This window comes from Aulonocara stuartgranti, assembly GCF_965226115.1.
Source record: "Aulonocara stuartgranti genome assembly, chromosome: 6".
In the NCBI taxonomy this organism is placed as follows: domain Eukaryota; kingdom Metazoa; phylum Chordata; class Actinopteri; order Cichliformes; family Cichlidae; genus Aulonocara; species Aulonocara stuartgranti.
The window spans coordinates 18,020,570-18,034,011 of NC_138944.1; the positions used below are offsets into that span (position 1 = coordinate 18,020,570).

A 13,442-nucleotide genomic window follows, 5' to 3' on the forward strand; every position below is an offset into this window, starting at 1 on the left:
GACTAAACAAGGTCTACATAACACGACTACCAAAGAGCATGATAAAGTACAGGCTGCACTACGGAGAAAGAAGACAAACAATCTGATGAGACCAAAGAAAAAAAAGACTATTCATGCATCCTGTACTGATTGGGACCAACAAACAAAAGAGGAATGAGACACAGGTGAAAGCAATCAGGATAATCAGGAAGCTCTCTCTGTAAAAAGTCTTCTCAAGTCAGCCATCCTGAATGAGAATGTGTATGGGCACCATCTTTTGGTTGCGTCCAGGAAGGATTTTTACTGTTGTTACAACTGCTTCTGATTCTTTCATTAATTGTTTGATCTAAAAAAGGTCATAAAATATGGTAAAAATTTTAATTTCCCAGAGTTAAATCAAATCCTTGTTTCGAATCACAGCCAGAATACTTTATTAATCACTGAGGAAATTATTGTCCATCCAACAGTGCAAAATCAGAAAAAGTCTGCTAAAAAAAAAAGCAAACAAACAACAATTTGCATTGTAAAAGCAAACTTAAAAAGTATGTAAGTAAAAAAAAAGATCCACATTAAAAGTGTTTATATCTGAACCTAGTATTTCCAGGTGTGGTAATCAGTGCCAAACCTTGGTGATGTCTTCTTTCTTTTGCATTTGCTGGTTTTATGTACTCAGACCAAACAAAACTTTGATCTCGAGTTCGTGAAACCTTTTATCCTGCTCTCTGATTTGCATTTATTCCTCTTTGTCCAGCAATCAAACAGGTGATTCAGGGATTTACATCAAGCGCTGCTGCAAAGGTTTCTGTATCGACATCCTGAAGAAAATCGCCAAGACGGTCAAGTTTACTTATGACCTCTACCTGGTCACCAACGGCAAACATGGCAAAAAGGTTAATGGGACTTGGAACGGCATGGTTGGAGAGGTGAGAATATTTTCTTTTACTCTTCCAGATTCCATGTTAGTTTTTTTTTATCTTTTTAAAATAAATTACTGCCTTAGATACTGTTGCACTGCAGTAGGCAGATGTAGATATAAATGCAGTGTATTGTTGTTCAGAAAACTGATCAATGGTGTTCTAAGTTCATCCCAACACTGGGAAAAAAAGAAAGCATCAGCTTGAAAATACCCTCCGGGACAGTTTGGTCAATTTCATTCAGATCTGCTGGCAAATCAGCTCACTGTGGATTTCATAGCTGGCCGAATGCTGGAGAAAAGCACTGGAGACGTTGCCATACAACCATTATTGAACCATTAGAGAGACACAATGATAGTTTATACTCAAAATCTAAGTATTTTTAATTTCTTTCTCTGATTTCCATCATAACGATTGGACTTACAGTATAACTGCAGTGCTTTATATTTGTATAGCTCATCATTGGTAGCAGTGTGTTGCTGATGGTGGTGCCTACCATCTATTGTATTATTTGCATTCATTCATTCATTCATTTAGTCAACATGAATGAGGTATGACAGAAAAAGGTGCACCATAAATAGACAGATTCTGATGCAGACATTGCTTCCTTGCACAATAGCGGCCGATTGTTTGATTGTGTTATTGCGATTAAGAAAGCAAATGCACATCTTTCTTCATCTTAGTAAGAGATTTGATTGACAACTATTTTGATTATGAAATGGTTGTGATCTGAGAGCCACGTGATGTCCATTCCACGTGCACAGACTCTTAATACTTGATGATTTTTTTCAATGTATATCTCTGTGTAAGTTTGTGTTATTTCATGGCAAACTTGCATGCCGGTTGTTGTCTGTCAGTCCTCAGTCGCACAGGCTAACAACTCCCTGGAAACCTCAGGTCGCTAGGGCAAAAAGTGGAAGTTGCTAACTAAGACCAGGTGAAGAGGTGTGCTGCACCAAAACCTCCTGCGGTCGCTAGAAAATTGCTTCATCTTCTAGTTTACAAAGAAGATGCTGGGTTTTCTGGAACAACACGTTCTCATCCCAAAGCGTAACATTTTACGCTAGGTGACAAATCGTCAACATATTACGTTTTCAGGCACCCAACACCTTCCTACATGACGACATCGGAAAACTGAGGACCTGTGAGAACCGTTTGGACTCAATCTACACATGTTTGCTCTTCTCCTTAAAATCGCTTGCGGACACACTATTTAACGTCATCAAAGTGGTGGTTAAGGTTAGGAATAAGGTTATGGTTAGGGCTAGGGAGAAGGTTAGGTTTAGGGCTGGAATACAGGGCTGGAACGACAATTTGACAAATGATCAGGAAATAAACATTTTTCTTTACAACCTGTGATTGCCAGAGTCACTGACTGGTATCTCGGCCTGTGTTACTGGATCCTTAGTTAGCTCACTGAGATACGTTATTGCAACTAGAGCAAGACATCATAAGCTGAGGTTGCATTGCTTTTCATGAGTCTATTACTTTTTCCTTTCATGGGTGGAGTGTATAAAAGAGGACTTGAAGTGGATGCTTCAAGAACAACATGCAAGCCATTCATTGACTGCTTATAACACCCCCCCCCCCCCCCCCCAAAAAAAAACAAACAAAACAAAAAGACAAACCAAAACAAAAAACCCCCATAAAAGTCAACATAACAGGAATCTAAAAGAGTATTGAGATCACAGAAACACACAGCAATCAGAAAAAGAACAAAGACGAAAAATATCACGAGACGAAAGAAGCAGACAGGAGTAGTTATACACTCAAACAAAAAGTCAAGACTAGTTATACACCCTGAGCTGATTGGGAACAAGAAACAAAAGAAGAATGAGAGACAAGTGTGAGCAATCAGGATCATCAGATAACAAAAGTAATATATATATATACACACTCAACAAAAATATAAACGCAACACCTTTGTTACTGCTCCCATTCCCCATGGGATGGACGTAGAGACCTAAAATTCGTTCCAGATACACAATATAACCATCCCTCCCAAACAGTGGTCACAAATCAGTCCAAATGTGTGGTAGTGGGCACATCTGCTATATTGAGATAATCCATCCCACCTCACAGGTGTGCCACATCAGGATGCTGATCTGACATCATGAGTAGTGCACAGGTGTACCTCAGACTGCCCACAACAAAAGGCCACCCTGGAATGTGCAGTTTTTTTTGCGCTATTGGGGGTCTGGGGACCCAGAACCGGTCAGTATCTGGTGTGACCACCATTTGCCTCATGCAGTGCAACACATCGTCGCATGGAGTCTATCAGATTGTCAATTGTGGCCTGTGGAATGTTGGTCCACTCCACTTCAATGGCTGTGCGAGGTTGTTGGATATTCGTGGGAACTGGTACACGCTGTCGTATACGCCGGTCAAGCACATCCCGAACATGCTCAATGGGTGACATGTCCGGTGAGTATGCTGGCCATGCAAGAACTGGGACATTCTCAGCTGCCATCTGCCCTGAACAATGTGAACCATGATTCATCCGTGAAGCGCACACCTCTCCAACGTGCCAGACGCCATCGAATGTGAGCATTTGCCCACACAAGTCTGTTACGGCGACGAGCTGGAGTCAGGTCAAGACCCCGATGAGGACGACGGGCATGCAGTTGAGCGTCCCTGAGACGGTTTCTGACAGTTTGTGCAGAAATTGTTTGGTTGTGCAAACCAATTGTTCCAGCAGCTGTCTGGGTGGCTGGTCTCAGACGATCTTGGAGGTGAACCTGCTGGATGTGGAGGTCCTGGGCTGGTGTGGTTACACGAGGTCTGCGGTTGTGAGGCTGGTTGGATGTGCTGCCATATTCTCTGAAACGCCTGTGGAGACGGCTTATGGTTGAGAAATGAACATTCAATGCACGGGCGACAGATCTGGTTGACATTCCTGCTGTCAGCATGCCAATCGCACGCTCCCTCATTGCTTGTGGCATCTGTGGCATTTTGCTGTGAGACAAAACTGCACATTCCAGGGTGGCCTTTTGTTGTGGGCAGTCTGAGGTACACCTGTGCACTACTCATGATGTCAGATCAGCATCCTGATGTGGCACACCTGTGAGGTGGGATGGATTATCTCAATATAGCAGATGTGCCCACTACCACACATTTGGACTGATTTGTGACCACTGTTTGGGAGGGATGGTTATATTGTGTATCTGGAATGAATTTTAGGTCTCTACGTCCATTCCATGGGGAATGGGAGCAAAAACAAAAGTGTTGCGTTTATATTTTTGTTGAGTGTATGAAGGAAAACTGACCTTAAAGGCAAAACAGGAAATAAAAGAAACACACAAGCATAACTAAGCATGGAACAGGCACAGAAAACAGTGAAGGAGCTACAACTTGTAAAAATCACAAATCTAAACCAAAACATTGGATTGCAAACCTGAAACTCATCACTAGACTAAACATAAAGGTAGAATAAGGACTCAAAATCACATGAACTATGACTCACACCTGTACAGTGTCACTAAAGCAGAAACCCAAAGATCGCTAAGAAACAGTAAGACCAGCACATTTTATATGTGAGTGTTTTGTTCAGTTCATTTTGTTGTAGATAGTGAAATAATTTTTGAAACAGCTCTTCTACAGAAACATCTCTTTGCTAGAAGGCCCTAAAAAGGCAGCCAGGTGACCGTAATTCTTTTCATTTTATAAATATTTATTAGTCACTTATTAGCCAGTGTTGTAACATTTGGTGAGAGCTGATATCCAAAAAGAGTAACAGAATTAAGTGGAAGGCGAGCACTTAACGTCTGTTAATTAACAGACATTTTTCTTGACAGATGTTTGACTTGTCACAGTAGGAAAACGACAGGTGTATTAATGATGGCTGCATTACACTGGCACATTACGCGTACAGGGTATGAGATTATAGCAATTATGTGATAGGTTTAATGAAAGCTAAGCTGTGTGACATGGATTGAACCTTACCGTTGAGTGAGACATCAAATTTAATGCATTTAGACTGCATCATGATAAAACTGCTGCAATTTCTCTGCTATTTCTTTCCACACTGTGTCATTCCTGGTGTGGTCATGATAACAGCTGGAGGACACATCAGGAAATAACTGCCAGAGCTCGGCTACAGAAAACCTGCTCTGAACATTTTACCTCCATCGGTTTCATAATGCTGCCATTATCGTGATGTTATCTATATTGTTTATTGCTCCTTTTGTGGTTGGGTCATAGATTTATGTATGTTATGTATAGCAGCGTGTTAATTTCAAAGTTTTCTCCCAGGCTGTCTTTGGTCTGCGAGTCTGCCTTTGGGACTGTGGACCCAATTTGAATGTATTTAGTATGCTTTATGTTTATTTATTCAACATATTTTCATTATTTTCTAATTCTCCCCAGATTTTTAATGATTTGTTTGAAAATATCATTAGAGTACACAGACTTTCAGATTTTAAGCATTTTAAAATCAATTAAGCAATCAAGTGCCTAAAGTATGAAATCAAATACAGATACTGCTACAGTCAGTAAGTGTTATGCTTTAGTTTAATTATTGGTTATTTTTATAGTGAGTTTTATTTCGCTCTAACTGTATATGACGCAGACAGAAAATCCTGTCTGCACACACAAAAAAACAAGCAATGATTCAGTGAACAATGACCAGACTTTCCAAAATTTCCAGTTTTATTATTTTAACTGTCTGCAAGTATCGAGGCCATGTCAAAAATGTAGTTCTTTGAACGGCCTTTGATGTATAACCTATAAATAAGAGAGACATTACTTTGCCCGAAATCCTGGTCCAGCAAATGCTGGTGATTTTTGAACAGTGTTAGCATATGGTGCTAACTCTGTTTGGATTGTGATCAGTAATTTCTTATAAACCAGAAGTTTGATCATCGCCTATTTGTAATGTTACTAAAACACAGTACGCAAAGAACTGCAACAGTTTGACATCTTTGAGTTAATCATAGATAATAAACTTTTTCCATGTTAATTTAGAAGTTTTGGAATTTTTGACGTTAAAAAGAGGAAAAAAACAAAACAAACCCTTTCAGCTTGGTTTTCGCACACTGCGTCATCTCTCTGTTGGTTTCTCACTGCTTCAGCACTTGTTCCCTATAGCTTGGCCTTGGGTGGGGGAGGCTGTGATCAACTCCACAAAAACTCAAGAGGACGCTATGATGGTCCTAATCAGAGATGGGGAAAGAAAAATGCATGTAGAGAAAGGCGGAGTGATTGGGCAAGAGAGGCAGAGAGGGAGAAAGCAGCCTCAAGGAAAGACCCATTTCTCTCCTGCACATTGCACATCCACCACAATGCAGCCTTCACAAATGAACGCGATGTCAGACCTAACTTATCATGACATCGAGCGAATTATTTCATTATTACGATGGGAACATTGATTAGTGAAGATGTGCAGTGTAGTGTAAACTAAGTAAATCTCCAGACCAGTTACCATAGATTGTGGTGTATATTTGCTGCTGTTGTACGTTGGCATAGAGGCAGTGCTATTCAAATGTGCAATGCACCCATGCACAAATTCATTAGTACACATCCTTAAATGCTTAAGCAAGCAGCTAATGATTTAATTTGAATGGGGGAAATAGGACAACAGATGCAGAAAACAGAACAGAACGAGAGAGCAAGAAGAGAGCGGGCCACTATGAAGAAGTGTGACAAACAGAGGGAACAAGCAGCATGCAGGATTCCTGTTCACTCTGGCGTACATACATCCCTTTTTAACAGTCTTTTGTGCTCCTTTTTTATTCATGGCCTGAGGCTCCAGAAACTTTGGACTAAATATACCTGTACACACTTAGAGGGAGGCTGGGCTGGTGGGGAGTTCAGCTCTGACCCAGTGTGGAAATGATCTCCTTTTCCTCCTGATTTCAATCTTTGGGAAAAGCCTGTTGGTCTCTTAGCAAACATGGTGGATAGTTTAAAAATGATAGCACTGATTTACCATCCCCCTTAAAGACCTGGGAATATTCAGCACTGAGCTTCTATGTTCCCCTCCTGTCCGTGTCTGCCTGTTTGTTCCTCAGGTAGTGGATAAGAACGCCCACATGGCGGTGGGTTCGCTCACCATCAACGAGGAGAGGTCAGAGGTCATCGACTTCTCTGTGCCCTTCATTGAGACGGGCATCAGTGTCATGGTCTCCCGTAGCAATGGGACCGTCTCCCCGTCGGCCTTTCTAGGTAAGTAAAAACACACCTGATGGTCCTGGCAGATGTACAGCACAATCAAGAACAATCAGATGCGCACACACGCTCGTATCGCATAATAAATGCAGAATCACAGACAGAGATGACACTAGGTGAGTACATTGCTTGTTTATGGTGAACAACAGAGGTGGGACCAAGTCATTGTTTTGCAAGTCTCAAGTAAGTCTCAAGTCTTTATCCTCAAGTCTCAAGTCAAGTCTCAAGTAATGTCAGGCAAGTCAGAGTCGAGTCTCAAGTCACTGGTGTAAAAGTCCGAGTCAAGTCACAAGTCTGAAACTTTGAATTTCAAGTCCTTTCGAGTCTTTTAAAAAAAAAAACGAAAAAATAATGTTGCAGTTATGCTAAATGTAAATATTAGACCATGTAATTTTTTAATCTGTGTTTTTCTCAACACATGACAAAATAGTGAACTTAGAAAATATACACAAATTGTGAAATTGCACCTCTTTAAAATGCAGCTCAATTAAACCTAGCTCCAAGAATAATTTTCACCGACAGTTCTGAGATAAGCTGCATGTTATTCTTGGATGCGCTTGTAGGACCGGCTTTAAAATCGCATGACAAAAATATCATACATATTAAAAAAAACTGAATCACCAACGTAGCCTGGACAACATTTGCTAGTTAGATGAAGTCAGCTATCTCATCTTAGCATATTTATATGCATATTTATAATCATACGGTTCTTGGAGTGAGTGCACACACTCATGAAGTTTAGTAACTTCCGGTCACTGCAACAAGCCCAGGTACAGTTTACCGACGGATGGGTGCAGGACCTTGAAATGCACCGTGTAGAACGAAAGACCATCGTACGTATCATAAGTTTACCAGTCTCACAAATCGTCGTCATAAATACACATTCGTTAACCGTTTATTAATAGGACCTTTGAGCTCAACGGTAATTAATTAGTAGTGGAAATAATTTCTGGTAGCATCACAGAAATGTAGCAGTGACAATAATACTGTATGCTGTAATCGTACTGGGCAATTAGTGATACAAAAAACCTGTTTTATCCTGTGAATAAAAGTATATGTTTTTGTCAATGTACCATAATAACAGAAGTGAAACGCAATATTGTGTCAGGACAATTCACTATTTATGCACAATAAACAAAGGAGCATAGCGCCACAATTTCTGTTCAGCGCCAGACTTGCTTGTAACCTATATCACCAATTATGTTATGAAAATGACGTATTAAGTACTAAAAGACACTGACCTTCGTGTAAATGCTTGGAGCAGACTAACCTGTGAGCTGGAGTGTTCTGGGACGTTATATTTGATCTTTGAATGGCTGCAATCCAGACCATCCGTCGCGTCTTTGTTACTTTGGAAACATGGCTCGAACAATTTCTCTTCAACGACGTAATCCGATAACAACCGATCTCTTTACCCGTCGGCTTCCCGTGGCTGTCATGCGACCGGCTATTGCAGTTAATAATACAACAGCTTCTTGACATTTTTGTGTTTCTTTTTATCGCTGTGTGACTGATTTCAATTGAAAGCCTGCGTGCGCTAGTACCGCTTGCCACGAGTTCCCAGAATCCTTTGCGGTTCTACCCGTGAATGACGTCACATTTTCAATCTCTATATAATATGCATGTTAAATTTTATATTTGGGGTAAAATATCAAGTCTTTTCAAGTAAACCGGTTCAAGTCCAATTCAAGTCCCAAGTCATTGGTGTAAAAGTCCAAGTCAAGTCACAAGTCTTAGAACATTTTTTCAAGTCAAGTCTAAAGTCATAAAATTAATGACTCGAGTCTGACTCGAGTCCAAGTCATGTGACTCGAGTCCACACCTCTGGTGAACAACCTGTTCTGGCAGCAATAAAACTAACAACTTTAACAACACAGAGACATAAAAAGCAACAGGGAGCAAGATATCAGTCAAAATCACTTGAAAAAGGTATGGCTGCAGTGATGAGTATTGAAAAAAGTTTCAAGAATCATTTTTATTGTTGGCATTCAATGCAGGTTTACAGAGAAATGATAAATTTATGGCCTTGAAAACAGCAGCTGACAAAAAAATCTCACAACAAGGTCCACGGAGAGGTTATTCTGAAAGTTTAATGGAATAGCAGATGTTCAACATTTTTAGGAATTTTCTTTCTTAATAATTGAAGAAGGAACTTAAAGTTCTGTCCTTTTTCCTTTGTGCCAGAGAATCTCATTTCATGTTGCACACGGGGGCAGGCGTTTTTCACACATTTATCAGGACACTCTTTCTGTTGTTCTAAAGCTCATTGGGATGTTTTAAAGTGAAAAAGGAGTAGGCAGAAACTACAATCATCTTGTTTTGTCAGCTAATTTTTCATGATTTGACAAATGCAGTGTGTTTCCAGTGCATGTTTCCGTCAAAGTAAAAGGTCCTCTGTCCTTTATTAGTTTAGCTATTTATAATATTTAAAGCGCTAGCAGTAAAAATATAATAAGCCTGTTACAAAAACACGTTTCTTTCTTCTTTCATTTCTTAAGTTGAATCTACAAAAAAACAGGTATTAAATATTTTTGCACCAACAAGGTGATTCCCAAAGAGCTATTACTTAAAAACTTCAAAAAATATTTGAGGAAACTGCACAAGTGGAGGACAAAATCCATTATTAAGCAAAGGACACACAAGAACTGGACTGAAAATCAGTGACAATAGGTCTGATGGAGTGGCCCTGTCATGGTTTGGGGATGCGTTTCGGCAAAGTGTTGTTGGGGATCTTGTCAAAATTCATTAGAATTATAAACATCCATCAAAGTTTGATCCACCGTGTAACACCATCTGGTAAGTGTCTGATGGGCAAATTAATTAAGTAATAATTACGTTTTCAGCATCACAATGATCCCAAAACACTTAAAGAACTATTCCTATAGAAAGAAATGACAAAAATGCTGCCTAAGAGAGTTGACGTACCAAACATCGACTCTCAAGCTCATTACAATTGTACAAACTCTTTTTTCCTTATATACTTACATGTTGTATTTCCATATATGTTTACACACATTTCAATAAAGAAAATGTCCCATTTTCTAAGCAAAACATAATGAAATGAGGGGTTGTTAAGACTTTAAACAGTACTATAAATATGCTGATTTGTTATTGTTTAAAAAGTGATGTAATGTAAAGAATGAAAGGAAAAGAGTTGGACCTCATGAAAGTGCTTAGAAAAATGAAACTGCAAAATACTATAGAGCTGAAAATTGGACAAATTTAACTGACTGTGAACTGCTCAGGAAGAGCTGTCTGGTGAACCTTTGGTGGGGATTGTTTTGTCAGCTACAACACTGTGGTGTTTGTCACAGACCATAATATACGATACAAACTACAAAGCAATTGGAAAACGTGCCTCCTTCTCAGTGTTTCTCTTCAGAGGTGCTTGTTAGTGTTCACAGAAACTCAGACAAAATCCATAAATGTGACAAGCACAAAGCACATAGCGTCTGAATACAAATAGGCATGTTGATACCCGAGGGGTGGTGGTGGGGAGGAGGGGGTGGGGGTTTATATTATAATTTGCTTTCATTTGCTTTAATGAACTTCCTTTCTCTGTCTTCTCACAACCTCCCTCCCTGTTTCCCTCTCTCTTTCAGAGCCCTTCAGTGCCGACGTCTGGGTGATGATGTTTGTGATGCTGCTGATCGTGTCGGCAGTGGCTGTGTTTGTGTTTGAGTACTTTAGCCCGGTGGGTTACAATCGCTGTCTGGCAGACGGACGAGGTGAGAGGACACACACGTCCATTAACACACAAACCCAGACCCACTCGATTCCTGCTGCTAAAAGGTAACAATGAGGTACATTTTTAGGCAATCTGATGTGCTCTAATGCAGTCTTAGCCAGCAGGCTTTGTTAACTTGAATGCAGCATTCAAACTGAGCCCTCCAGGTGCTAAATTACTTTGACAATCCCGTCTGAATGAGTTCAACTGGAGCTCTGGGACTTCCTACTTGATGTCTTGAGTGCTTATCTGCATCTATAGTCACTTAAGCTCTTTCACTAATGAAAAGGATCATTGGCAAGAACCAGATAGCTGATCTTAAGTATTCTTAGCATCGCTGCGCAAAAACAAAGACTCCTCTGTTCCTGCATTACAAAATCGTTTCTGTTCTCAAATAGTACAGCAGCATTACACCGCCACATCTACGGTTGTAAAACTGCTGTATACAGTTAACAAGATCTGGTACCTTACACTGAAAATGTATGTCAGGTCTAATGATGTCTGACAGTATCAAACAACACTACCCTGTTGAATCAAATGCAGTCTCAGCACTCCATTCATATCAACTTGCCTATCAAAATCAATGGCTCAGATTCATTCTGGGTTTCCTTTTTTTCCCTCTAGCTTTTATATGCTCGCTCTGTTTGACTCTGAGGATTGTATTAGGTTGCCACAATAGCAACCTCTCAAGATAAAATCAGAGAAGTGTTATATTGCTGCTTACAGCCTTTTTTTTCTTTCAAGGACCGAAGGGAATAAAATAGTTTGGAGTAATGTTTCCTACAGTGCTGTTTTCTGAATGTCTTATGGGTTGTGTCACTTAATCGCTGGGTTGTGTAAGGCTGTTGTCCTGTACTGCTGCTGCAGCTGTAGCATATGTAATTGCAGCCTGCTGTGCGCCCATCTCCCCCCCACCTCCCTTCGTCCCTCTCCTCATTTCTGTGGTAGGTAGTGTATCCTTCCTGCCACCTTGTCATACTCCCGTAGAGGTAGGTGGAGCAGAGTTAGTAGTGTGTAACAGTGGGTTGTCATTGCCATGTCTGGAAGAACAGATGTTGACTGTAGAGCACATCCTGCGATCACTGACAAACTAAAGGATGGGGCTAAATCTATGCCGTGTTCCTCCCATCCATCAAATGAGTCCTTCAATGAGTAAATGCAGATAAAGCAAGGTAATACCTGTGATCTGTGAAACTGATCCCTTTTTCAAATCAAATCAAATCACTTTTATTGTCACATCACATGTGCAGGCACACTGGCACAGCACATGCGAGTGAAATTCTTGTGTGCGAGCCCCACAAGCAACAGAGATGTGCAAACACAACAACACAAACGAGCAAAATACAAGAATGGCCAACCTGAAACTAATAAATATATGTACAATATATAATAGTGTATGCATTTCTGGATGTGTATACTAAATATTTTCCTACGTGTGTGTGTGTGTGTGTGTGTGTGTGTGTGTGTATACACATTTTTACAAATTAAATAGTAAAAAAAAATAAAAATAAATAATAATAATAATAATAATAATAAAATATATAAAATATACAGAGTTGAATATGTGCAAAACAAGTGGCATTTATATACAGTGTGGAGTGCATAATGTTGAAGTTCCAATAGTGAAGCTGAGGTGTCTATGACGTGTTCAGCAGTCTGATGGCTTCTCCCATTTTGCTTTGCATCCTCCTCCTCCTCCCCCTCCTCTCCTGTCATTCTGTCTCCCAGAGCCCGGCGGCCCCTCCTTCACCATCGGTAAGGCCATCTGGCTGCTTTGGGGTCTGGTTTTCAACAACTCTGTCCCTGTGCAGAATCCCAAAGGCACCACCAGTAAGATCATGGTGTCAGTGTGGGCCTTCTTTGCTGTCATCTTCCTGGCATCCTACACTGCCAACCTGGCTGCCTTCATGATCCAGGAGGAGTACGTTGACCAGGTGTCAGGCCTGTCAGACAAAAAGGTGTGAATTTAAGGCAATGTGATAGTTTGTGGGGTGAAGGAGCAGATGGGTGTGAACACATGTGAGAGTGGGCTACTTAATTTGGAGTGAAACTAGTGTCTGTTTTATTATTTTTTTATTAATTTACTTTTTCTGTTTAGAATGAATATTCAAGATACTAGCCCCATGTTTGCCTACTGGTGGTGGTCAGAAGGCCCGGTGGCGCCTGTGTCCGGCAGCCTCGCCTCTGTCAGTGCGCCCCAGGGCAGCTGTGGCTACAATGTAGCTTGCCATCGCCAGTGTGTGAATGTGTGTGTGAATGGGTGAATGACTGAATGTAGTGTAAAGCGCTTTGGGGTCCTTAGGACTAGAAAAGCGCTATACAAATGCAGGCCATTTACCATTTACCATTCAATTCAGTTTTATTTATATAGCAGCAAATCACAACAACAGCCACCTAAAGGTGCTTTATTTTGTAAGTTAAGGAGCCTGTATTACTGCAGACAGCAGCCTGCTTTGAGCAAGCACACAGTGGGAAGGAAAAACTCACTTTTAACTGCAAGAAACCTTCGACAAAACCAGGCTCAGGGAGGAACAGCCATCTGCTGTGACCGGTGGGGGGTGAGGGGAGGAAGATGAGACCAAAAACCCCCAAAATATTATGGATGAGTGTTTCGATTCAGTGCTTTGAACTTATTTGATCTCTCTGCTAACTTGCTA

The 13,442-nt window shown here is 40.6% G+C and overlaps 1 protein-coding gene across 3 annotated transcripts in view; it reads left to right on the plus strand.

Moving 5' to 3' along the window:
* grin2bb (glutamate receptor, ionotropic, N-methyl D-aspartate 2B-b) overlaps positions 1 to 13,442 on the plus strand; it is a 147,937-nt gene that overhangs the window by 108,701 nt on the left and 25,794 nt on the right. For all 3 annotated transcript variants that reach the window (XM_082536749.1, XM_082536751.1, XM_082536750.1), the window contains exons 8-11: positions 731 to 902; positions 6,902 to 7,055; positions 10,661 to 10,786; positions 12,514 to 12,743. In XM_082536749.1, coding sequence (XP_082392875.1) covers positions 731 to 902; positions 6,902 to 7,055; positions 10,661 to 10,786; positions 12,514 to 12,743 — 682 coding nt within the window. The remainder of the gene's footprint in view (positions 1 to 730; positions 903 to 6,901; positions 7,056 to 10,660; positions 10,787 to 12,513; positions 12,744 to 13,442) is intronic.